This window comes from Oreochromis aureus, linkage group 12 (genome assembly GCF_013358895.1).
Source record: "Oreochromis aureus strain Israel breed Guangdong linkage group 12, ZZ_aureus, whole genome shotgun sequence".
NCBI lineage: Eukaryota > Metazoa > Chordata > Actinopteri > Cichliformes > Cichlidae > Oreochromis > Oreochromis aureus.
Window position 1 is genome coordinate 9,473,135 of NC_052953.1, and position 26,976 is coordinate 9,500,110.

General features: G+C 39.3%; 3 protein-coding genes across 6 annotated transcripts; 2 read left to right on the forward strand and 1 right to left on the reverse strand.

Annotated features, from left to right (window-relative positions):
* The first annotated feature begins 550 nt into the window (after positions 1–550).
* On the forward strand, positions 551–6,603 carry LOC116326234 (UDP-glucuronosyltransferase 2A2-like). Its single transcript, XM_039621250.1, has 7 exons — positions 551–689; positions 2,101–2,861; positions 3,018–3,166; positions 3,383–3,514; positions 4,992–5,079; positions 5,440–5,659; positions 5,859–6,603. Exons 2-7 carry the CDS (start codon positions 2,144–2,146, stop codon positions 6,142–6,144), a joined length of 1,593 nt encoding a protein of 530 aa, XP_039477184.1. The 5' UTR covers positions 551–689; positions 2,101–2,143; the 3' UTR covers positions 6,145–6,603.
* zgc:152968 (uncharacterized protein LOC564848 homolog) lies at positions 6,527–17,795 on the reverse strand. Its single transcript, XM_039620827.1, has 17 exons — positions 17,621–17,795; positions 15,822–17,227; positions 15,638–15,733; positions 14,961–15,216; positions 14,145–14,500; positions 13,915–14,058; positions 13,706–13,820; positions 12,983–13,054; positions 12,761–12,898; positions 12,519–12,632; positions 11,680–11,753; positions 11,482–11,586; positions 11,099–11,214; positions 10,699–10,837; positions 6,939–7,059; positions 6,631–6,737; positions 6,527–6,559 (listed from the first exon to the last, which is right to left on the reverse strand). The coding sequence occupies exons 1-17, from the start codon at positions 17,772–17,774 to the stop codon at positions 6,527–6,529; spliced, it is 3,546 nt and encodes a 1,181-aa protein (XP_039476761.1). The 5' UTR covers positions 17,775–17,795.
* Positions 17,751–26,972, forward strand: poli (polymerase (DNA directed) iota). Of its 4 annotated transcripts, XM_031747373.2 has the most exons (11): positions 17,751–17,864; positions 18,039–18,285; positions 18,406–18,525; positions 18,614–18,778; positions 19,856–20,002; positions 20,199–20,435; positions 21,184–21,362; positions 22,864–22,955; positions 23,038–23,171; positions 24,260–24,480; positions 26,049–26,972. In XM_031747373.2, the coding sequence occupies exons 2-11, from the start codon at positions 18,192–18,194 to the stop codon at positions 26,808–26,810; spliced, it is 2,151 nt and encodes a 716-aa protein (XP_031603233.2). In that variant the 5' UTR covers positions 17,751–17,864; positions 18,039–18,191; the 3' UTR covers positions 26,811–26,972. The 4 variants fall into 4 exon arrangements, with proteins under 4 accessions (XP_031603233.2, XP_039477170.1, XP_031603241.2 ...); XM_039621236.1 differs by lacking the exons at positions 17,751–17,864; positions 26,049–26,972 and adding an exon at positions 24,983–25,099 and having other exon boundaries at positions 18,022–18,285; XM_031747381.2 differs by lacking the exons at positions 17,751–17,864; positions 26,049–26,972 and adding an exon at positions 24,938–25,087 and having other exon boundaries at positions 18,022–18,285.
* The last annotated feature ends 4 nt before the right edge of the window (positions 26,973–26,976 follow it).

Sequence of the window (26,976 nt, forward strand, 5' to 3'; positions counted from 1 at the left end):
CAGAGGTCTGTTTCCAGGCAGTGTCCAATCAGAATGGTGTCAGCATTTATGAAGCTCAACAAGGTCTCCTGGACATCTCTTAGAGAAGCATGGTGATCCTTCATACGCTCCTCACTAACACCTGAAAATCTGGACAAGTAAGGTGTCACACAGGCTTTAAGCAGAGCTAAACCTTGAACTTAATAATGACGAGTTGGTATAGTTTATGTAGTGCACAAATAATGGATGAGGGGTCGTATACAACTTGCAGAGTCGACTTGACCACTGTCGCTCTGGATAACTCCAAAACCACTGCAAAGGCAAACATACGTTTTCATTGCAAACTGATTAAAACAAGAATCAAACTTCAGAAATCTTTTTCCACACCAACAAGTTCTGAAATAAAGCACATGTGTACAGGAGTTAAAGTAATAGGGATGGATCGATCTGATATTACGTATCCGTCCGATACTGACCTAAATTACTGGATCGGATATCGGGTCCACTAACTATCACAAAAGCACCTCACAAAACTTGCGACATGGCGTAACTCAGCTCATAACCTTAGCACGTCGGAGCAGTATGCGTCACGTGATAGAGCGGCTGTGGTGTGCGAGACCTGTCGGCGGTCTGGTTGAGCATTTGGATCCTCTACCAAACCAGCATTTCATCTCCGAGAAAGTTATCCCAGCGAGAAGAAAAGCAAGTGTGTAAGTTCAACTCTGAATGTTTGTAACGCATTCCCACGTTAAGCTTAACAACCGATATATGGAGCGACTGCCTCTTCTCTCTCCCTCTTCTGTTGCTACTTCAATCGTGAAACTGATTAATGATCAGCTGATCGGTTTTTCTGTCGCGAGTCCGTCTCTCTTGTTTGTTTTTGGCCCACTTTGCACCAGAAAGAGGAAACCAGCGGCTATACAACAGCAGCACGTTTAACCTTGATAAGCTGTCGTTAGAATTTATCTATTATTACTTTTTTACACCAGGATCCTTTTCTACGTAGCTGACAGCTGGTAACTGTGCAGGGGCGGGTCTAGCAAAGTTTAGCCAGGGGGGCAAGTAGGGCATTAACGGGGAAAAGGGGGGTACAAAGAAATACGTTTCTTTCTTATTCTCATTTAAAATGTCTAGCTTTTAATAAATAATTATCTGAATCTTACACCCAAAGTTTTAATCTTTTATAAAATGTATAGAAGTCCATTACTGTATATAGTAACTATTAAGTCTAATATATACCCTAGTAAGCTACTAGGTACTACTTTTTCCTTTGGGAAGGTACCATCTGTGCAGTCTGCAATTCTGCTGAAGACAGATGTTGAATCTATTTAATTATTGTAGAGAAATAATAGATTTTTGTGCATTTCTTTTCAAACACGTGCATTAAATTAAAGTTGATTACGCCGATTAAGCATCATGAGGCGGAGGGTGGGGGTGGTTCCCTATTTTTTTTTGCTGGGAGTTGGCAACCCTATTAGTTAGGTTTTTAATATTTCTGCTAAGTACTCTTCAAAATACCAGAATAGGGAGGATGGAGTAGGTTTAAGTTTATTAGATTGATCAGTATTGCTGAACTATGAAATATTTAGGGTGCAGTGTATTTTTTGCGTACAGGTATAACAGAATAGCTTAAGTGTTTTGTTTTTTTAAAACTTGAGTATGAACTTATACAAAATGCAGCAAGATATTTTAAAAAACTGTTTTATTGATTAAAAAATACACTATTGGATTCATATCGGTATCGGCAGATATCCAAATTTATGATATCGGTATCGGACATAAAAAGTGGTATCGTGCCATCTCTAGTATATAATGAGGTGAGCTGAAGTGCCATACAGCAGTGCTACACACAACAATCCTGTTATGTTGTGGATGTGTCACAAAATATACTTAATTAATAATGCCCCCTGGAACCTTAGGCAGACAGACAACACGCAGGAGACCTGGGTCATCTGCAGCCACCCTAGGGTACTGGTACAGGTTAGAAATCAGTCTTGTTCCTTCAGTACAGTGAACTTTGCGATCACTACCTTTTAACCCATTGTGATAGCACAGACAGATATGAGTCAGAGTTCAGATTTACTGAGTTAATAATTATCTTTCCTAAAATACTTTCACCAGAGGATCAGATCACACCTGGTTTTCCTGCTAACATTCAGACACCATGGAGCTGCGTCTCTCTGCCTGCATCCTGCTGATACTTTGTGTGACATGGAGTGCAGATGGAGGAAATATTTTGGTGTGGTACACCGATGGCAGCCACTGGATAAACATGAAGCCTGTTCTGGAGACGCTGGTTGACAGGAGACACCAGGTGACTGTACTGATTCCGAGCTCGTCAATGTACATGAACACCAATGAACCTGCCCGCTTTCACTATGAGCCCTTTAATGCCTCTTTCTCGTTGGAGACTTTAGAAGAGTTTCTAGAAGAGTTCCTCCAATTCGCCTTATACGAGATTGATTATATGAACTACTTGGAGATCTTCACCAGAATCATTAAATATGTGAACACACACCTTCAGATTTCTATCCAGTATTTGGACGGTGTGGTGAAATCAGAAGTCATCATGAAGAAGTTGAAAGAGGGAAATTACGATCTTCTCTTGGCTGACCCAGTCAAAGCTGGCAGTGACTTAGTAGCAGATATTTTAGGGATCCCACTCATCTTCTCCTTGCGCTTCTCTATAGCTAATAACTGGGAGAGGCATTGTGGTCAGATGCCTGCTCCACCATCCTTTGTTCCCGGTGCTATGAGCAAACTCACAGATAAGATGGACTTCTCAGAGAGAGTGTGGAACTTTCTCTTCTACACTTTCCACGATATCGTGATTGATCACACTTTTTGGAACGTATTAGACAGATATTACTCTGATGTCAAAGGTGAGCAAAGAGGCATGAAGCACTGATTTATAAAACTATTTAAAATTTGCTAATAATACAAGCACAGTGTTTTGAAATTTTCTGATTAAGAAAATATGATGTCTTGCATAAACTATTAGTGATATGTTGATGTCCATTACTCATGCATTGCAACAGGAACTCCCACCAGTGCCTGTGAGTTGATGAGTAAAGCAGACATCTGGTTAATTCGAACTTACTGGGATTTTGAATTCCCTCGTCCTTTCCTCCCCAACTTCAAATATGTTGGTGGGATCCACTGCAGACCTGCTAAACCTTTACCAGAGGTAAGGACACTCAACTATTACCATCTGATTAACCTCTTAAGCCCCAAGCCTACCTGATCTCCTGCTGTTTGCCCCCGTATCAGGGGGCGTTGGGGCTTAATTAATCATTACATCACAGAATATTCCTGCCAGGAGCAGTGAAGCCATCAAAATGTTGAACAAAAATGCAAAAACAGCTGGTTGGCTGGCAGTGGGATAATATTCGACTTGTTGCAGGATCTGGAGGAATTTGTGCAGAGTTCTGGAGATGATGGCATTGTGATCTTCACTTTAGGATCCATGATCAAAAACATCACCAAGGAGAAGGCAAACATGATAGCCTCAGGCCTCGCTCAGATCCCACAAAAGGTCAGAGGATAATCTTTGTTTCAGCTGTAATCAATTTGTGCAAAGCATTGAGTAGTTTTTCATATTTCAGATAACCAGTTTCAGAGTGCTCTACTTCTGAAAAGCAGAACTACCAAAACTACAATTTTTTAAAATGACATTGCAGACTGTGGACATTTCACCGTGCAAGTGCTCAGTTTCCATTTTATTTCCACAATATTTATGTTCATTTTTCCTAAAGTGAAAAATCAGACTTTGTCAACAGCTGATGATTTCTAATGAGAAGTTAACCTGACCCTTCAATATACAGTTAGGTCTATAAATATTTGGACAGAGACATCTTTTTTTCTAATTTTGGTTTTGTACATTACCACAATGAATTTTAATGAATTTTAAATTAAATAACTAAGATACCATTGTAGTGCAGACTTTCAGCTTTAATGCAACAACATTGCATGAAAATGTGAGAAACTAAAGCATTTTTAAAAAACACAATCCCTTCATTTCAGGGGCTCAAAAATAATTGGACAAATTAAATGGAATAAAAATGAAACTAAAATGTTCATTTCTAATACCTGGTTGAAAACCCTTTGCTGGAATGACAGCCTGAAGTCTTGAACTCAAGGACATCACAAGATAGTGGGTTACCTCCTTTTTAATGCTCTGCCAGGCCTTTACTGCAGCGACTTTCAGTTACTTTTTGTGGGCTTTTCTGTCCAAAGTGAGAAATCAGTCAATCAGTCAGAAATTTGTATCAACAGTAGGAATGACCCCACTTTTTAAATTGTTCCTGTGAACCCATTTTTGACACCAGGAACATAAAAACACACGTGTAGAACACATCCTCACGGTTCAAAGGGTATTTTGACAGGAGTTACGGTTTTGTATTTAGAAGCAGTTTTTCAACAGGTGCAGAGAGGGAGATTTGACTGGGTTTTGCTCTAGAGTAATAGTATTCCAGTAGTTGGTGCAGGCCAACTGGATAGAGCATGCTGATTGGCCTGTTAAATTCAAGCTTGTTGTTCATTGGAGGATTTCTCTTCAGCAGACAGGTGGTTCAAATCTGGGCAGTTGGAGTCAGTTGATCGAGTTTAGAATCATCTTTTCTGACTGGATGATCAGATATGAAACTATTTACCTGTCTGTAGTGGATTCTCCCACACTTAAACTCATCTAACCTCATTTATCTCTATTTTTACTCTGGCACACACACACACAGACATACACTGACAAACACACAAACAAACAGTTTTGCACTTTTATTTTCAGGTGAAAAACTCTCTTCTTCAGCTCATTCAACATTTTTAACTTAACATTCAGCAATCATTACATTTCAGCTCAAAACATTACACTATCAGCATTCACACTGCATTTTCTTTAGGAAATGTATTCTCTAGTTTTTCCATAATACTTTGTGATAGATTACTTAAAGTTGGGCTGTAAGTATACTACCACAGAAAAAAAACATGTAAGCTAAGAAATATGTTACCTTTTATAGGTGCTGTGGAGGTACAGAGGAGAAAAACCAGAAACCTTGAGCGCCAACACTAGAATATATGACTGGATCCCTCAGAATGACCTCCTGGGTACGTAAACCTGCTACCAACCACAGAAGTTCTTAAAAGTGCAATAACATAAATTAAACGTGCATTCAACATTAAATGCAGGTTGTGAGCATTCTGTTTATTAACACAAGGAAATGTGATAAATTATTTACTTTTCTAACAGATGTGATCTTGATTACATATTGCACCCTGTGTAAATCTACTCTGGTTAGTTCTTTTTCTCGAAGAGGTTGCACTAAAGATTAGTTAAATGCATGTAAGTTATAAAATCTGCAAATCAATCTCAGCTCAAAGCAGTTATTCTGGGTAATTAAAATCCTCCTGTTGTCCACATGTGGAAAACTAACTTTCAATGTTACATGGTTATTTGGCATATGTTAGGTCACCCTAAAACTAGAGCTTTCATCACTCACGGAGGCACAAATGGGATTTATGAAGCCATCTACCACGGGGTTCCCATGGTGGGCATACCCATATTTGGTGACCAGCCAGACAACATGGTCCATATGAAAGAAAAAGGAACTGCAGTTATTCTCAATTTGAACTTCATTACAGCTGAGGACCTTAGAGATGCAGTCAACACAGTCATCAATGATAAATCGTGAGTTCTTTGAACTATGTGCACTTTGAATTAGGCACTGAAAACAGGCTTTAAAAGGAAAAAATGGAGCAGGCTTAGAGTATGAAACATGAAGCATCTACCTTTAACCATTTTTCCTTGGAGTCAGCTAACACAAGAAAGCCCTGCTGAGCCGAACTTTAATGACCTGTGTAAACATCATTTATAAACACATTCACAGGTACAAAGAAAATGCTATGCGGCTGTCCAGCATCCACCACGACAGACCCATGAGTGCTCTGGAAGAGGCAGTATTCTGGATCGAGTTCACACTGAGAAACAAAGGGGCCAAGCACTTGAGGGTCCAGGCCCATGAGCTCACGTGGTACCAGTATCACAGCCTGGATGTCCTGGGCTTCATCCTCACCATAGCTCTACTCCTCATATTCATCTTCATCAAGACCTGCAGTTTCTGCTTGCACAGGTGCTGTGTCAGGAAAGGAAAGGCAAAAAGGAAAGCTGAATAACAGACTGAAACAGGTGCTGTGAATGTTGGGCCGGGGCAATATTTGTTACCTACATGAGACTTTCATATATGTTGTTTCCCATCATTTTATTATTTATGTATCACCACTAATTACTTTAACTGAAGACAGATGTACCAGTTTGCAGAAGTGTACCTGAAATTAATCTCACTTTAAAAACAGAATGCTGATTGGCTGTTGAATTTTGCTTCCCCCCCTTCCCGAGAAGAAAACACACAAAATTCATTCTATGCCTTTACTTGAGTAATACTCATGAAAAGTCACCACTTTAGGTCCTCTTGGCACTACATGTGGTCAACATTTATACAAATATGGAAGATGGGCTCCAAATTGAACTTTTACATACAGAACTCATTAACATAAATCACATTAACAAAACCAAACTGCCCTCCATGTCCTGAAAGAGGTTTACACAAATACATTTGAATCACAGCTAGTATTTGTTCCCCTCCCCCATATGAATTGTACAGGAATAATTTTATTTTCATCATTTTTCAATTTTCCATCTTCTTTCACTTTCCACAGCATCAGCTCCATACAGGCAGTAGCATCTTCTGCAGTGTCATGACCACAAACTAAGGGGGAAAAAAAATAAAAAATAAAATCATTTTTTAAAAATTCAATGCAATTGAAATCAACATCTTCAGAAATCAATCTGATATCTGCTGCACGAGTCTGTGGCATTCAATGTTATAAGTCATATTAATAAGTCATCTTTATTTGGAATGTAATGATATTATAATAACGGATAAACCATTTGCATGGTGGTAACCCACCACTCTCTTGAATGATCCTTCTGAGGTATTCAGCTGTGAGCTTGTTCAGGGTCAGTTTGTGAGGGGGGCCCAGACGGTGGGGAAAGACTACCGATGTATCCACCACCATCCCGTGGAGCAGCTGCAGTAAACAGGAAGATATCTCAAGCTTTTCTTATTGGTTAGAACTTGATAAATTACTGTTTTACTTTCATCATGAACTATAGCTACAGAATATGGAGAAGCAACCAGTGATCTTGCAGCAAACAGTCCCTTTGATGGGACTGTTTGCTGTCCCAGTGGTGGCCCCGTCGTCACCACTAGATTCTCCCAGAACGACACCATGCTCAGTTCAGAAGAAAATAACATTGAGCAGCTTTCCATCACTGCACACAGCTCTTCAAGATTAAAATGAATCAATGATCCTTGAATAATAAGATTTTTTAGACTGCTACCTGTTCCTACCAGTTGATATTTGTTTGCTGAGGTAGCTTTTTGTGGGAAACTTCATACAAAAACAATTGCTGTATGTGATTTGCTTAAGTCAGGGCAAATGGTGACTCTCTTTCTTTCACGCCAAGAGAGGGGTTGGTAGCAATATTATATTAAGACTTTCCAGTAATGTGCTGCCACCTAGTGGTGAAAGCTTTAGATAAAAATTTGGTTTGGGTAATTACAAATACAGTGGTCCCTCGCTATAATGCGGTTCACCTCCCTGTTTCGCAGATTTTTTTCTGTGCAACGTTGCAGGCTTTTTTTTAATAGCGCATTGTCTTCTGCATCCTGATTGGCTGTAGACCATTGTCAATCTTGTGCCATGTCTCCTGTCCAGTAGAGAATGTGTTCAGCTTGTCAAATTTACATAAATCTTCGATCTCTAGCAGTGTGTGAAGTGCTGTACTGTACGTTTGTAAGTTTTCTCCCAAACAAACAACATTGTCAACGAAACATTTTGCGCCGTCAGAGGCACCTGCAGATGCATTTGGTTTCATTCTATAACACTGGACTTATTTGTCTACGAAGGTTTTAAGTTTGAGAGTGTTTAAACAAGAAATAAAAGTGAAAATGTTCGTGCCTGTCTGAGAAAAGTGTATAAAGTGTGTAGTGAAGGGTTTTACAGCCTTAAAACATCTATAATTGTAAAAAATAAAGTTGGCTACTTCCCGGATTTCATGTATCGCGGGTTATTTTTAGAATCTAACTACCGCGATAAATGAGGGACCACTGTAGTGCAATTAAGATGGTCAAAATAAAATCCTTTAGGAGGACATCGGAGCGAAATAAAGTGAGATTACTGTATTATGACATTTTTTGTCCAAATGTCATGCAAAAAATTAAATTCAGGGTATACAAGACAGCCAGACCATGATGTAGTTTCAATATCTGTTGGTCTCTGTCAATTATGTGTTTAAAATACATTACCGTTCAAAAGTTTTAGAATACCCCAATTTTTCTGTTATTTATTGCAATTTATGTTGTTCAAATCTAATGAATAGCTTGAAATGGTACAAAGGTAACTGTTGAACTGCCAGAAAAAAAAATATAATAACAATAATAATAATAATAATAATAAAATAAATAACGTCCATTTCAGAATTATACAAAAAGGCCTTTTTCAGGGAACACAAAATGGGTTAACAAGTTAAAGCTGTTCTAGAGCAGTGGAGGTTGATCAAGCCTTGAAAGCTACAGGTGTTCCAACTTTTCTGAATTACAACTACCCTGTCTGTCACTGTTGGAACGCACTGTGATACCACACCCTCGTGAGCATCACCTGAACAGTTTCGTGCTGCAGAAAGTACTATGTTTCTAAAAAATTGGTGAGAAAAAGGCAATTAACAATGGAAGTGGGACAGACCATCATAACACTTCAAAGTGCAGGTCTTTCCTACAGAGAAGTTGCAAAGAAAGTCAAGATGTCAGTGAGTACAGTTTCCTTTACCATCAAAAGGCACTCAGAAACTGGAGCAAACTGACAGAAAGAGGTCTAGCAGACCCAAAGCCACAACTGAATCAGAGGACAGGTTTCTGAGAGTTAACAGCTGATAGGCTCATACTAGACATGTGTTCAAACACTTACTACGACCACTATTAAGCTGTAAGTCTCAGTTGCAAATGTGAAGAGAAGACTTCGAGCTGCACGTTTGGCAGGACGAGTTGCAGCAAGAAAGCCATTGTCTTATTCTGAAATCTTAGTAAAGAGGCTTGGCTGGGCCACCACCATTGGACTACTGAAGACTGGAAGAAAGTATAATGGATTGATGAAAATTGATTTGAAATTGGGTTCATCATGCAGGAATTTTTACCAAAACGGCTACCACAACATTCTGCAGCACCATGCAGTACCCTCTGGTATGCGCCTAGTTGGTCAGGGGTTCATCCTACAGCAAGATAATGACCCAAAACATAGGTCCAAGCTATGCCAGAACTACCATAGGAGAAAAGAACAAGATGGTAAGCTCGGAAACATGGAGTGGCCAGCACAGCCTCCAGACTTAAACCCATCAAGCTGGTTTGGGATGAACTGGGCAAAAGAGTGAAAGCAAAGCAAACTACAAGTTCCACATATTTATGGGAACTTGTGCAACAAATATAGGAAGAACATTCTGAAGAATATTTAATTTCTACTGTAGAAAGAATGCAACGGGTGTGTTCAGCTGCTATATCTCCCAAACGTGGCTACTTTGATGAGTCAAAAGTTTAGAAAACATTTGGGTCTAATAATTTATTCTTTTTTTGACTCCAATTGTTTATTTGTACCATCCTTTTATTTCAGAGTGCAATGAGACATTAAACTGCATGATTTTCAATAAAAAAAATGTTTTTTAAAAACCTGAAAAAAATTAGGGTGTTGTAAAACAGTTTTTTTTTTTTAGAACACCGGTAGTATATAGTATCTCATCCAATCAAATAGCTCAGAAGGTTGTAAAGGTGACATTTTTCTAAAAACTTGAAAATCCTAGGTGATTTTCATAATAGCTGACCTCTGACCTTAATGTTGTGGCCACGGGGTTTCAAAGTCTTAAAATATTTTTAACAAATGCACCTATGCATGTATTTGAAAATCCTAAGTGACTTTCTTGATTTATTGCATTTACACGATTTTCAGAAAATCTGACGTTAAGGTCACTGGGGTTCAAACATTCAAACATCAGATTTTTAATAGCTGCACCTAGGATATCAATTTCAAACTCCTACGTCGCCTCAATCTCGAATTACCCAATTCACAAACTATGTCCACGCCGCCCATCCAGCAGGGTGTCAAAAATACCCCATCTTTTTTTTTTATAAAACAGCCTGGGGGGTAAAAATGCCTAATAAAATTAATTACAGAGTTGTCCATTCAATAAGTGTTCTAAAAATCTTTCATTGATTAATCTAAAGAGACAAAGGGAGTCCTTGCAGTCCCCAAGTGCTGCTCATAGGGGTCTGATTGAGATTCTCTCAAATTGCTGTGAATTTGTATAAGCTGCAAAATGTCTAGGTGGATCCTGTTGAATACTTTGAGTATATGATAAATCGAAAACAAAATTTTAAAGAACAGGGTAACAACAATCAAAAAGGTCTCAAATGGCATGTTCACAACCAATCAGATGTGTTGTACTTTGTTTTACAAACATCTTCCATGGTTCTGGATCAAAAAAAGACATCCAGATGGTTTTATGTGAATCATTTGCACATTTAAGTCTATTAAGGACTGCAACTGTAAAATGTGGAATAAGCTGTGCACATAAAAAATAAAAAACAAGAATATGTTTGAAAAGGGAAGTCAAGAAGTCACCTTGAGTAAACAGAGGTCTGTTTCCAGGCAGTGTCCAATCAGAATGGTGTCAGCATTTATGAAGCTCAACAAGGTCTCCTGGACATCTCTTAGAGAAGCATGGTGATCCTTCATATCCTCCTCACTAACACCTGAAAATCTGGACAAGTAAGGTGTCACACGGGCCCTAAGCAGAGCTGCACTGGTCTCGTTAGCTTCATTCCATCATCCTCATCATGTGTGTTATAAAGCAAAAACTTTACCATCTTTGAAATAATGGCTAAACCTTGAACTTAGCGTTGACTAAATTTTCATTATACAGAACAATTTTCAGACTGCTGCCACACTTCTATAATAGCAGAGCAAGTTGGTATAGTTTATGTAGTGCACAGAATGGATGAGGGGTATATTATCACATTACCTGGTGTTATAGTCAATGACCTCATTTTCAGGTTTAACAAAGGTGTCGTATACAACTTCCAGACTCGAGTTGACCACTGTCACTCTGGATAACTCCAAACCATGAATGGTGTAACACTGCAAAGGCAAACATATGTTTTCATTGCAAACTGATTAAAAACAAAAATCAAACTTCAGAAATCTTTTTCCACACCAACAAGTTCTGACATAAAGCCCATGGGCACAAGAGTTAAAGGTAGAGTATATAATGAGGTGAGGTGAAGTGCCATACAGCAGTCCTACTGCAAATCAATAAGTTTATTCTGTTAGTGTAGCTTATAAAAGTATCTATTTAACTGCACATTTTAATAAAGTCACATGTAAATGCCCAAAATCCAACATCACCATTTCACAATCCAAGGAATAGACACCAGGACAGCTCCTGTCTGAGGGACCCCGGGGGACAGTAGACACAAACCCATCCAGGCTGAGGGCATCATGGACATGTAACTGGTTGACAAATAAAACACAAATTGGTACATATGAAATATTTTACAGGAATTCCTTTAATTCAGAGGACTTTTTCTCTTTTTTTTTTTTAACCTTAAACACTTGACATCCAGGGGCTCCCATGACTCCCTGACAGCAGCTGTAGCGAGTTTCTACTCCACCAGGCACTGGGGGGGGAAAAAAAAAAAAAAAAAATAATAATGTACCAATGCTTCAAAACTGTTACCACACAGCCTTCAAGTCTTCAGGTTGGCTTTGAGGCAGCTGCTTGCAAAAGGAGGCCTTTGAACCAGTATCAGTTTGGTGCTCATCAGTAAGTTGGTCTACTAGGACAGTGTGCACTTCCAAGCATGTTTATATGGCACATAGATTTGACATTTGGGCTACGTTCACACTGCAGGCGAAAGCACAGCAAATCTGACTTTTCTGACCCTATGCGACCCATATCCAGTCATGGTATGACAGTTTGAACAGCACAAATCTGATATTTTCAAATCCGATCTAGGTCACTTTCGTATGTGGTACTGAATCCGATACATATCTGATGTTTTGGAAAGCGACTGCTGTTTGAACGGTCATGTCGCATTAAATCCGTCTTTTACGTCACTGACACAAGACAGACGGCAATTATCAGCGTCGGAGAAGCGCCTGAGAAGACATCGTGAGCGCTTCCTGGCCACTTTGAGGGCCGTGAACGTTTCACACTAGAGCGTGTTTGCTGTCACATTTTATTTGTAGTGTGAACAACCAGACGAAGAAAAAAATTTAAAAAAATAATCGGATTTGATCAAAAAAAAATCGGAATTGAGCATCAAGACCTGCAGTGTGAACGTAGCCTTAGATTATGAAAAGACACCAGTCAAAATATTTTATAAAATAGTTAAGAAACTCAAGAAAAAGAAAAGGTGGATAACCTGGTAATGGTTTCTAACCTCTATTCTCAACTCCTTTCCCATAATGGTAGTTGCATTCCTCCTTGCGAATGTGTTTGCCACTTTGGCTCACAGAGTATGTAGCACCACAGCGACAGCAGATCCTCTTCAGTGCTTTTAACAAATCAAATACAACACTTAACAGAGAGAACCAACCCGGAGTCCAAATACTTTAGTTAACCACGCCCTCTAGTGAAATGATATAGGAATACCAGGGAGCATGGTTGGAGCTTTCCACTTACCATCTGCATTAACTTTCCTGTCAGCAAAAACAACAGCAGAACCACGTTTCTCTGGGTGTTGAACGGGATAGTTGCTCTCAATTAGCTTTTCATCAGTCAAAATATAATCCTTCAGACTCTCATACAATGCCATGTCATCTGCTGGAATAATAAAAACACTCATAAACTGTCCAAATATTTAATTATGAAGGCTATATTCGTACTTAGGAAACCAATGCTCACAGTTTCCTTTAAACTTTGTTGAGTTAAGAGGTATGTTCCCTTTCAGTTTTTGACTGTAGACTTTGCTTTCATCTGCAAAACAAATTTTAAATGTCCGTTATATACCATATCAAAACATCTGTTTATCATCATCTCTTTTTTTTTAAGTAACAAAAAAAAAAAAAAAAAAAAAAAAACTCCTCAAGATATATCAAAAACAAAACAAAATCACAATTACGAGATATTCATACCAATTATAATGTGGTTTATCTAGTAGCCCATTAATCCCTTTTAACTTTCTAATCAGACAGGTAATTGGTTTCTGAAAGACCCTGTTTGAGGTACTGTATCCATTTGGGGTTTTTTTTGGTAGTACATGTCCTTATTCCGAGGCCACCCGTTAAATGTTTCAGGTATCTCAGATTTCAGGAGTGTAGTATAATTTTTCTTGCTAGTATTGTGGGTGGGGAGACGTCGGTCTATCTGCTCCAAACAAGTACAGTTAGAAAGCAACAGGAAATTTCCTTATTTAAAGCCCTAGAATTCAAATAAATTATTTAAAAAAAGTCTGTAACACTGAATGAATTATCAAAGAGTTGAACATTTTGACTATTTTATGTAATTCAGTGGACAAAGAGTACAATAATTGTACAGTGACTGTATTGTATGCCCAACATCTACAGAGATTCTGGGGATATTTTTCAAACAGAACATTTCCTACAGCTTTTTCCATGAAGTGCTCACCTTTAGTAGCAACAGTGCTTTGACTCTTCAGCCTCTTGAGTGCATTCACTGCAACACTCATATATTTGAGCTTGTTCGCACTCCGATTGTACACCGTCTTCTCTTCAGCAAGAGCCTATCAACAGAAAGATCAGAGAAAAAATAAATACATACATGTTTCTCTTTCCACACTAGGGTTTGTTCATGAGGAGATGGTGGCATATGTTTACCTTTTCAAAGGCATCATTAACATTGGGTGTCGTTTTGAGGAACTCCTCTGTGAACATGTTGACATACCGCTGTCTGACATCATGGGGCACTTTGTCTTTGGCAGCCTCACACTGCTGCTTCAGTTTTCGTTTAGCAGGCAACGGCTGTGGGGACAGAACCACTTAATATTTATCAAGCGGGTTAAGCATTTAACTAGTACTGACGATCCAGGTTTAGTTGAAGTTCTTACCTTTGCAGAAGCTTGACCAGAACTTTGAGGAACAGTAGAAATAGTTGAACTTGAACGTAAAGATGCAGATGTAAAAGTAGAGTTTACTAAAGGTCTGCGTGCAACAGCAGGAATGAGCATTGGTGCTGTCAGGCGGCATCGCTGCATAGGATGCATAGGAGTAACTGCATGTGGATGGTATGTTTGTTTGATAGCAAGGGCCCTTGTGTGAACCTGATTTATTGGAGTTAAAACTGGAGTAACTGGATTGGAATTGGAAGAAATGGGCACAGGGAAGGCACCGTCTGGAAGGATCAAATGCAAGTTGTTGCCCACTTCAATAACAGCTGGTCCCAAAGGTATATAGTTCACAAAAGCTGTAGAACAGAAAAAATGTGTACTGAGGAAAAGCTACTAAGAGCATACTCATACTAGACATGGTTTACTTGTACTGTGCCAATTAAAAAAGAAAAAATACACAAGATGCAAACTTGCACAGAAATTTTGGAAATGCTGCTAGAGCTACATAGAGCAATACAGGTATGCTTTAGTGATAAAACTTTCTATATCAAACACAAAAATACAATTTAAATGAAGTGCTTTCGTTTATTGGAATGGTTTTTGTATATATTATTGTATATACATATGTACATACATTGGTTGCACTTCAGATTAGATGCCAAACTGCATTTCATTTTTTGAGTTATACTATCTCAATGACAGTGATCTGAATCTAATCCAATTTCATTTACACATTATCATGCTCTTGCATTTTTAATTTTTTTAATGTGTCTAAGAACTAAACAATCATCACTACTACCGCCAACAGATACTTACCATTGCGCACAGGAGCGGGCTGCAGGGTTGCAGGGTTTTGAGTTAAAACAGAAGGTGAAAACTGGGTCTCTGGTTTCTTCTGAGAGGTGGAAACAAAAGCCTGCCCACCTTTAACTGAGGCAGTCAGAGTGGAAGCTCTCTGCTGAACCTGCTGGGTTTTGGAACTGACAGAGGATCTAGAGCCAAATCCTGAAGTTACTGGCTCACAGAGTGGAACCAAAACCTGCGGCTGAGGCCTGCTCTTAGCTACTGGCTGCTGCACAGAGGAGGTCATTCAAAACACATGCTTAACTTTGACTATGCAATCCTGGGTAAAGATTAGTCAAATTACATCATGTCAGAGCAGATCTTAAAAAAAGGCCACAACTTCTAGTGAGTCATTATGGACATAAATGCCCAACGCTACTTTTTAATCTTCCTGAGGGTGACCTTTCATCTGCCAAGCAGATGAAAGATGGTGATTTTTTCACATTTCTGTCATATTATTTTTAATACATTATTCAATTAAAATTCTTTATCATTATTAAAAACTCTTGTAGCGTGGGTATTAAAATACTGTTTAGGCAATAAAAACTGTTTTGGATTGCATTAGTTTAAAACAAATTATAAAAATTTTAAAAAGAGGACATCTCCTGTCTGTAAACACACATTTTGCTATGAGACTGGACTGTACGTACCTCTGTTTGTTTGGCTTCATGAGCCACTCTTTTCCTTCCTGGTAATCCCTTGGATGTGACATTTACCTCCATCTTCTCTGCATCCACAGCCCCTAACTAAGAAATACAAGGGGAGAGAAAAAAATCTTTACATTCTCAAAAGAATTTCTTCATAATGAATTTGCAGTTTCTACAGGCTACTTACACATGCACCAGGAGTCTCTTCAGTTCCTTTTCCCTCATTGTTTGCCTCCATGAAGATCCTGTAGCATTCCTCCATTGGGTCGCTGTCTGAGAGCTCCACTGCTGAATGGTTGAGCCCTTCCTCCTCCTCCTCATCAGAGCTGGAGTTGATTAGTATGACCTCTTCATCATTTACCGTCACCAAATTCTGCTCAGAACACGGTTCGGCTCCGAATTGTGAGCTGACATAGGTTGACAAAACATGCCGACCCTCAAACTCACTGTTCTCTGACCCTTGTTCTGCTTGCTCTAGAGGCAACTTATCACCGTCAGCAGCTATTCCCTGTGTCTGTCCTGACATTTTGCTTGACTTTTTCTGGTTTCCTATCACCGCTGAGGGTGTACTTTTCTCAGAACACCTGTGACTTTGAACTCTGTCCTGAGGTACTTGCCTGCGTGATGAGTTAGCAGCTGGAGATTTACAAAAAAGTAAATTTGTGGGCGTCTTCTGCGGATTCATTTTCTCAAAGATACTGGGCAGCTCACACTGAGGATTGTTCAGGTTGTGATCTTGTTGTTTGGGGATCTTCTCCAATACTGCTTTAGTAATTTTTTGACATTCATTTGCAAGGTCGTCTGGACTATCTGTTAAGTCCACTACATTGGCACCATTTTTTAGATCTTCAGACTCTTTGGCAGGACTTATAGTCAGTAAGTCTTGACTGTTTTCAACAGAATAATGATGAGTTTTATTTGAATCTGATGAAGACAGAGTGATTTTATTGTGTGGTGATGGAGAATTAGGTAAATTAGGCTCTTTTTTCCCCTCCTTTACCTCCACTGCTGTCACCTGAGAGGATTTACCTGCTACAGACTTAGCAGTTCTCTGACCTGTTTTCTCAGGAGAAGGAGGAACATCAATAATTAGGTCTTCACCTTCAGAAGAGACATCAAGTGGCTCCGGAGATGGTGATCGGGAAAGCGGTGCCTGATACGCAAATGGTTCTTTATCAATACATGGGGCAGTGCTTTCTGGACTTTTGTCTTTTACTTGTCTACTTTTCAACTTCTGCTCCTTTGTCAATGAGCTGAGAGAGAGCAAGTCTGCAGAGAAGTTGGATAGTGGGTCATACTCCAAATCAGTCCTCGGTTTTGAGTTGTCAACCACATACTTCTTTCCTCGCTGATGTGCTTTAGTAAAATCTGTGCGAGACGATGGCCCATTAGCTTTTCTGTCTACAGTTTTACTCCCAGACTCACGCTTGGAAGCAGGCGTGTTGTTTATGCGGTCTGCCTGTACAGTCTGGTAGCGTGACAGTCGCCTCCGCTCTTGCTCCACCTCATGCCTTACAGATTCAATCTCCTTGTTGATCCGCTCCAGCTCATGAAGGCAGTCATCTCCACAGCCCGTATAAGGCCTCTGTCCTTCTGTTCAACGTGAACATGAAATAGGATAAGTATTTACTTAAATGTAAGTGGCAGCTTGATAATTTGCAGTTTAGTTTTTAAGCAGTTTTTGTTTCTATATGATGTGTGAAGATCCTATCGTGCCCCTTTAATGAGAAAGTAGAACTCAGGAAAACAAGGTAGAAGGTAGTTTTTTTTTTTAAGAAAACACTTGTCCTTACCTGCAGTTACAATAATGTGCTTAATTTTTATGTTACACCTGTAACTTTAAAAACCCTCTTAATCGATTTAAAAGCTTCTTATAATTCCCAGGGTTTATGGGGGTTTTCTTAAACAATTAAACCCTTTTAACAGGTAAAACAGCAAGCTAATGCACAAGTGTTCGAAGTCAGTTGGCATAGTTGAAGCACTCACCTGTGAAGTCCACTTTGGATGATTCAAATGAGACAGCAAACCAGTCCCGCGCCTGCTTTGCAGGATGTTTGTATAAACAGTGAGGCCGCTCACAACGCCCATGTTGTGAGAAGGGGCAGTTTATACCGGCAAAAAAGCCCGAGGAGGGAAACATTAGCCACTTCGCGCAATTTTTTCTCAGTTTTTTTTTTTTTTATAATTAACGAACGGACGTTAGCAGTTGGAGCCTCCAAATTAACATCAGGTGACGTCAGCCTCGTTTATATAGGTTCTGCTCAGGTCGCGTGACGACTGTTGAAAAACTCATTTTAATACCCTCAAATAACACATTATTCCGTAACATTTAAAAATTGTGATTTTATTTATTATGTTTGCAAATTTAAAAAAAAAATGCATTTATAGAAACTTTTTTTTGTAGTTGCTGCGTTGCAGTAACCCCTCCACGTCGAGAGACGGCAACGTTGCACGTAAGTGAATTGGGACCTACAATGAAAGAACTATTACGACAACAGCAGCAGTAGTCGTAGCAGTCTATATTTCTGCAAAATTTATTAAATTTGCGAGTTTTGAGATGGAAAACAGCGAGGATGAGGAGGATGAAAACGAGTGGAGGAACAGTTTCGTGGATTCATCGACACATAGCCCCCCTGCGGCTGCTGCTTCAGGTAAACTTGGAGACTTAAGCTAGGCAGTCTGAAACTGAAATCTGACAGTTGCTCTTTGCTTTCATATGACTTTCAGAGTTCGAGATATGGTAACTGTTGTACATATAATGTGTGTTTCAGGACCAAGCATCAGTAAAACGCCAGTACCTGCACACAGAGTCATTTTGCATTTTGACCTGGACTGCTTCTATGCTCAGGTGGAAATGATCAGAAACCCTGCACTGAGAGAAGTCCCGTTAGGTAAACTCGCATGCTATAAAAGCTGCAAAAGAAAAAAAGTGTAAAAAATATTTGTGCCAAAGCTTCTAAATGACTCTCATATCATCAGGTATACAGCAGAAGTACATCATAGTGACCTGTAACTATGTGGCAAGGGAGAGGGGTGTCAACAAGCTTATGTCTGTGACTGATGCTAAGGAGAAATGTCCTGAGCTGGTGCTGGTTAAAGGAGAAGACCTCACGCACTACAGAGAGATGTCATATAAAATGACAGGTAAGCAGTGCATCACACCAGTGTGACGTGAAAACCACTGTTTTAAATAAAGTAGTAAATAAAGTAATTTTTTTGTCGTAGTGTGCAGTATGACATTAAAGTGCACTCTGAGAAAATGTAATTGTAGTTGCTACAATAAAAGAAGCTTGGAAGATCAGACCAAGTGCTAAACATGGAGATTAGGGTCGCACCATAGCAATCAGGTTGGACTTTGGTCCACTGCAGTATCTTAATTCTTTTCTTTTTCAGCCATTCTGCTGTAGATTTTCTTTTCAGGTTCTGTGGCTGCAAAACAAGCCCAGATTAGCACCATGCTTGACAGCTGGTATAAGGTGTTTGCGCTAATATGCTGTTTCTTTGATTTACAGCCAAATATTTCCACTTTGGCTTTGAAAAAAAAAGTCATCCTCGATTTGTGCTGAATGCTTTTTATAGAGGTGGTCACACTTGCTGATGAAAAAATAATCAGCTGCATTTGATTTGCAGCACCTGGCTGGTACTTTACCCTCTTAATTCCTATGGAGGTATTCATGTGGTGGTATGCTTAGTTTTTTACAGGGCTACATAGAGTCCTGTAAAAACTTTTCACATGACTGAGAGATGTGGGTAACAAGAGGGCCTTGCTGTAACTTCTTTTGACTAGCCATTTATGCCAGATGGTGACATGACCCTTAAAGTTTATCTGGGATGCCGTTTTTCTCCGGTGACTAGTGTTTGTTTCTATGACATGGACTTATTTTCAGCTTGTAGCAAGCAAATTAAATAGTGAGCTGCTTAAAGCAACAAGGTATCAAATTTTGGAGTCGGTCTCTTAAAGAAAATCATGATTTGGGCAACTTTTAAATGCCACAATTCATAATAAAAACAACCCTTTTTGACTCAACTGCTAAAATCTCCCATTTCTACATTTCAGCATTTGTTTTCCTCAAGAATGTAAACAGTTTTTAACCCACTGTTTGGTTCACCACCCTCCTGGTGTTCCTGGGTGGTTACTAGAAACTAAATGGAGTAAATGGAATTGATGTTTTCATCTGATAACCGTTTGTATATATTTACCTTTTCTCGTTTGCCATCCAGAGCTGCTGATGTCTTATTGTCCTCTTGTGGAAAGGCTTGGATTTGATGAAAACTTCATGGACGTCACTGAGATGGTAGAACAAAGGCTTGCACAGACAGTGAAGTTTGAAGACTTTTCATATAAAGGACACGTCTACAATCATCCAAGTAAGTCACATTCGTGCTTCTCAAGTGTAGATGTACATCTGGCCCACTGAAACTGGGAAATGGCTCGTGAAAATAGCTCAAACTCGTGAGATATTTGCATAGTGCTTTCAGTTTCGTTCTTCATGAACAGCTCACCTGCAGATCCTAAACTGTATCACATGTGCTCATACCCACAGTTTTTACCCTTCCTGTTCAGGTGCAGATGTTAAAGCCAGTAAATACCCAAGGTTGGCTTTAGGTTCACACATTGCAGGAGAGCTCAGAGAAGCCGTCCACAGCAAACTGGGCCTGACCGGCTGTGCTGGCATCGCCACAAACAAGCTGCTAGCCAAACTGGTTTCAGGCACCTTCAAACCCAACCAGCAAACCACTCTGCTCCCAGAAAACATCAGTGACATCATGGGCTGCCTAGGCAGTGTCCGCAAAGTGCCAGGTATAGATGCTCTAAAAGATAGTTAATCATCAGAATAGAATAGAATAGCTTTTTATTGTCACTGTTACAAGAACAGTGAAAGGCAGTTTGGCATCTCTCCATGTGTGTGGAGTACACAATAGCGTAAGTATTTACACAATAACAGACAAATTTACATTTACACAAGAAAGATATGTACAAGTTATACATACACCTGCAAACATACACGCACATACATACATATATGTATATATACATATTTGCATCCGTACATGCACACACACACATATTTCCACATACACGCTTACATCTATATACATACACATACATGCCATCTAACTAGCAGGTGCATTGAGAGGTGCAGTGTGATCAGTGATATTGCACATTGAGTGTGTGGGGGGGGATGATATTGCACATTGAGTGTGTGGGGGGGGATGATATTGCACATTGAGTGGGGGGGTGCTGTACCATCAGTAGATGGTAGGTAGGTGAACAGAAATACATAACATGATATGCATCGAGAAACCCGTGTGGTGTCCTCGGGATTCCCATATACTTGTTTGCCATTCACCTAGGGACCATTTTTGACCCGAGGACACCACAAGGGGTGTTTTAATGACTTATAGTTGTTACACTGTTGTCCATAACATTTGGAGCATTTTTAATTAAAGATGCTTTCATCCAAAACTCACTGATGCATTTTTGTTGTGTCTCACATGTGTTAAGTATGTCTGATGATATATTTTGTGGTGCCATCTTGTATTCTCAGGGGTGGGTCACCAAACTGCTAAGAGACTTCAAGCCCTGGGATTGGTCAGCGTAAAAGACCTGCAGCTGTGTCCTCTGAATGACCTGGTGAAGGAGTTTGGGAGTCCCACTGCTCAGCGTTTGAAGAATCTGGCCCTCGGTGTTGATGACTCACCTGTCACTTGTACTGGGGCCCCTCAGGTAGGCTGGGACATCTGAAATTCCCGGTATCTAAGAAAGCTAGGGTTAGGTAGCTGTATGAGTTTTTCTGCTTTGTAGCTACAACCTGCATTCTTTCTAATGATCAGCAGGGAGCGGCTGCAGTATAAAGATTTATAAATAAATGGGCGTTTGCTCCATTTATTCAGACTCCTGTTTTTGCTGTGCAGAAACTCTTTCAGTACTACAAGATAAGAAACTATTGGTTTTGAATTACTGCTATCTACAGCTTATATAGTGTGAGTTTGTGTGTTTTCAAACAATTTATTGATTTAAAAAAAAAAGTTTTAGTAGTATTCAAACAAAACATCAGTGACTTGGTTTTAGTTTGGTGTGGTGAGTTTAAGAAATCCAGTTCAGTTTAGTGAACCATAGTTATTTAGGTTTGGAAGTACATAAATAATATTGATTCCTGTGTTTTTAATATGTAAATTGTCGTAGAAATCCTTTAATTCTAGTCATGTTTGATGGGGAGTGTTGGGAAAGTTACTTTTAAAATGTATTCCCCTACAGATTACAGAATACATGCCCCAAAATGTATTTTGTAACGTATTCCGTTACATTACTCAATGAGAGTAACGTATTCTTAATACTTTGGATTACTTAATATATTATCAAGCTTTTTACAACTACATGAATCTACTATTGCTGTGTGATTACTGAAGGTTACTTGCCATACCAATACCAACTAGATTTTTAAATCTTAATATAAAATGAGTAACAGGGTGGACATTAGGTAAGGCTGCACTTTTTGCAGCAATCTCGTATAGAAAACTATTCCGCGTGTATATAAAACAGGTCCGCGGCTACGAACCGTAGTAAAGGGACCTCTGGCTAATACGTCGGGTTCCATGTCGGGCTCATAGCTGAAAACCATCTTTCCTTTGTTGTCTGGGTCAACTTTGCTAGCGAGAGACAGAGAGAGGCGTTGAAAGGCTGCTCCAACGGAACTTATTGTTTCGGAGGAAAACACGAACACAGTGTACAGTCGAGTCTTAATAGCTTACTTACAACTGGGCTACACTGCCCATGTAACACTCTGCCTATTGCCTTCATGTTAAATTATTTTTTGAACAATAATTTAAAAAAAATATTTCTTCACGTCATTATGCGGGCTGCAAGTAGGGGTGACATGGGCCGCGAGATTGAGACACAGGCATTAGAGCCTCTTATGGCATGCGTGTTTTGTTTGGGTTTCCACCGACGTGGAGTTACCAAAAATAGAGAGGGCATAGCCGAACATATGAAACAGGAAAATACCGCTGTGTAATCCCTTTATTTCAACAAAGTGACTGTATTCTGAATACCACCTTTTTAAACGGTAACTGTAACGTTTAAAAAGGTGGTATTCAGTAATACAGTTACTCATATTTTGTATTTTAAATATGTAATGCCGGTACAAGTATTCCGTTACTCCCCAACACTGTTGATGGGAAACGATTTTACATTTCTTGGCTGCATTGCTCTCCTCTTTATGTTTCAGTCTCTCAGCGATGAAGACTCTTTCAAAAAAATGTCCTCAACAAAAGAAGTTTCGGAGAAGACACAACAACTTTTGAGCAGTCTGGTTGAAAGGTCTGTTTTACCAGCTCAAAGCTGAATCACCACAGGGGGATGGCTTCCTTAATCTTACCTTTGTTTTTATGTTTGAAACCAGGATGCACAAAGACGGCAGGCAGCCTCAAACCTTCAGGCTCACAATCCGTAAATACACAACGACCAACAAGTGGTTCAGTCGGGAGAGCCGGCAGTGTCCGATCCCCAACCACATTGGACAGAAGATCTGCTCTGGTATGCTCACATGTCAGGGAGAGCTCAGACTGATATCTGTAGAGGTTTTATCAGGTTTATAATCTTCTGTGAAAAAAATCTTAATGTATAATTTTTTGAAAAATGTAGTTCCACACTGTAGTGGTTTACACATTCACCTAAAAAGCAAAAGAGTTACCCACTCTGTCTATCCCATGTCAATAATTAGATTTTGTTTTTTCAAAAGTCTTCTCTCGTAAATGTTTTAAAGAAGACCCTTTTCTTATTTTCTGTCATACATGTAATGCTACAATGGTAGATCCTCAAAATAAGATCATTTGTAGATGAGCCCTTTGATCCAGAATTTCAGGTTTCAGATTCCTCGAAATGCTCTGTTAAAAGCTGCTCATCATCCACTTAGATTTTTATGATGTCACTCTGAGCAGATATCTCTATAAATGGTCATCACACAGGAGGCTCCTCCTCCTTCTGCATAACAAAGCGCCTCCTTTTAGAGGAAAAAATAAGGTTTAGTTTGAACTGTGAAGCATGCAAAGATTCTCTAATAGATTTAAAAAATAAAACATAGCCAAAATATTAAGCAATGTATACATTTTTTAAAAATATATTTGTCCTGGCTCTCTGCCTTTGAAAAGCACATCCTTTTTCCTGAGATTTTGTCATCAGTCAGCTGTTTTGCCTCAGGCTAACTATAAATGAATATTCCTGGTTTCAGAGAAACATGTTAGGCACTCACTGTGCACCATTACCTGACACAAACAGGCTACGCTGGCAATGAGCTTAACCTTGCAGACTTTAGATGCTAAAGTTGATTTCTCAAGATAAAAGCATAAATAAACTTTTGTGAGTTTGAGTCTATTCAGGGATAGAATTAAAATCAGTAAGTTTTCAGTGATTTTTTGCTTTTTCGCTAAACAAAAACATAATAAAAAGCTTTAGTCATCCAGGTCAGACTATAACTAGAAGTCTAGATGTACCATATCTACTGAGCCTTTGTAATATCTGGTAATGTCTTCAGTAACATTAATTTAATGAAAGCAGTGAAAATATGTCTGCTCAGTTAGGAAAACTCTTTCTATTAAAACTGTTTTTCTCTAATGTGTCTATAGGCAGCAGTGATGATGCTGTCATGCAGCTGCTCCCGTTGGCCATGAAACTCTTCTACAGGATGGTGGACTACAGCGCCCCCTTCCACCTCACCCTCATTAACGTCTGCTTCAGTAATCTGCAGACCAGAGCAGCTGCCGTCACCGGGAAGGGCTCGATAACATCGTTTTTTTCCCGGGGCACATCTCCCAAAAAATCCCAGACCGTCTTATCGCAGTGCCAGGTAAAATGTAACGTGGCTTGTCAACACTGTTAGATAATCTTAGTTTGATTTTCCAAAAAAAAGGAAAATGAAAGGGGTTGTAATAAAAAAAAAACATAGTAAAAAGTTTTAAATGTAGCCTATAAAAGTGAAATGATTTGGATTGCCCACTAAGGCCTTCAGAATCACTTATTTAAAAAAAAAAACTGTTGGATCTGATTTCTGTCTGATTAGGGCTGCAAATAACTTTATTTTCTATCATATTAATGTATGAATTAATTAATTCTAAAATGTCAAACCCTTATGAAAAAACAAAGCAGTCACTCTTAAGATGTCTTATTTTGTCTGAACAGCCCAAAAAATAATTTTACCTTTTTTTGGGACGAAGAGAAGCTAGGACTTGACCATTTTAACAGTTTCTTAATTTTGTTTGAATGGCAGGAATTATCTGTTATTTTCTTTCATTCCTATTACTAAGCACCATAAGAGTTACACTTGACAATGTCACTGCTACGATCTGCAGTAGCTGGATCACTGAGGATCCACTGCCAGCATCCTAGACACCCAGAGGACCTTTGTCCATACTCTGATGGGTCAGAGATATTGAGCCAGCCATGGAAACCATGGCACATCATTATAGGCAAGTGGATGTAATGAAATCATTGGATTTCCTGTTCTAAAAATATGCTACTGTAACCTGATTCCCACCATTGGCAGTACTTCTCTTCCTTTCTTATTTGGCTGTTAAGGGCAAATATTTGTGGGTTTCTAAAAACACTCCAAAGCAACTTCAGGGGTTGTTCCTGACTTAAAATTAGCCTTTCAGGGTCAAGTATGGACCTAAGCACAACTAGTCATCATATTCTTGAGGCAATAAGTGTGTGTAAGCGTACGTAAGAGAGGTCTGCACATTATTTCTGGCCATGCTTGAGGAAATGAAAGCCCACTTAAAATATTACAACCCCTGCGATTTTCTTTTTTCGGAGCAACAAAATGTCTTTGGTAGGTGGCAAATTTATTATGCCCCAGTTTAAATAGGTAATGACAGCTGAAACTTTGCTTCATGTTCTGGGTCAAAATGTCATTAAAGACATAATTTATCCTGATAATTTTTGAAAAATTGCAGGTTTAACCTACTAAAAGTAATTCACTTTCATTGGACTGCTGTAACTTTCACTTTTGGCCAAACTGACTGCTGAACGGTGACAATAAGCTTAACTGTAAGTGCCATGGCAAGAATCCACAGTCTGAGCTGATGGGCTTTCATGAAACATGTTTAACTTGAGTGGACTTCATATGTAACCAAACTCCATGAAAACGCTGCTTTGTGTTAGAGTGGGAAGTCCTGAAAACAAAATGTATTTAAGGCCATATTGGCTCTACTTTGGACATCATGATCATGAAATAGGTATTAAATTAAAGTCAAAGTGGTATTAGAAGTGTTCTTAAGAAAGAATTAATGTTGATCAGCAGAAAGGCTGTTCTTTCACACTGCACAGTTACCTAATGCAGGATTTTTCTTTCCTAGAAGGAATGTGTTAGTACTCTGAATTTCCTCACATCACTTTTGTTCCTCTTTCATTCTCCAGTGTGTCGATTCCTCTCAGGGTGTTGATATGGATCATCAGTTTGGCACAGATGGCATGATTACTCAACACAATAAACAACCCGCCACACAAAGCTCTTCTAGTTCTTCTAGCTCTGAGGCACCATTACACGGGTTAAGATGGAAACAGAACTCTGCTGTTAATGTAGAAGAGACTCGAAATGCATCCTGCAGTACACCTGGGTGCGACCTTGACAAAACGGCTAACGCTGTGACATGGTTGCCTCCCAATGTTGACCCGGAGGTGTTCAAGCTTCTTCCAGAGGACATCCAGAAGGAGCTGTTATCTCCTGCTTATGTGAGCTCCCTGTACAGCACTTCTAGCAGCCATTCAGGCACTGATTTCCCCAACAAACTTCCTGAGACACTTACAGACTCTGAAAGTATTAGTGACACAAAAGATACTGCAAACAAGTTGAACTCTTCCAACAGAGCGACCACCGTGAATCACCAGGGGAAGGCAGGCACAAGTGCGTTCCCAGGAGAAGAAGTCATGGAAGAAGGGGGTCTGTCATTCCCCCGGTCATCTGACTGCGAGTTCCCGGGAAATGTGGACCCTAAGGTGTTTTCTGAGCTTCCGCCGGATGTTCAAAGGGAGCTGATGTCTGAGTGGAAGCAGCAGAAGCCAATTCTGAAGACTTCCTCATCTAAGAAACCAGGAAAAAGCTTGACGAGCAAAGACAGAAAGGCTCCAGGAAAAGGCAGCCAGGCCAACAACTTGTTCAAGTATTTCAAACCCAGTTAGAGAGAAACAATGTCACGAAGATAAATGAACGTTTTCTTGATGTTAGGTTGTTGAACAAACTAAGCAATTTTTCTTTTAAGCAATTCATAACCTAAATTGACTCAGGTGACCTTGAATGTCAGAAAGTTTATTTTTCTTTAACATTAAATAATTGATATCTAATAGC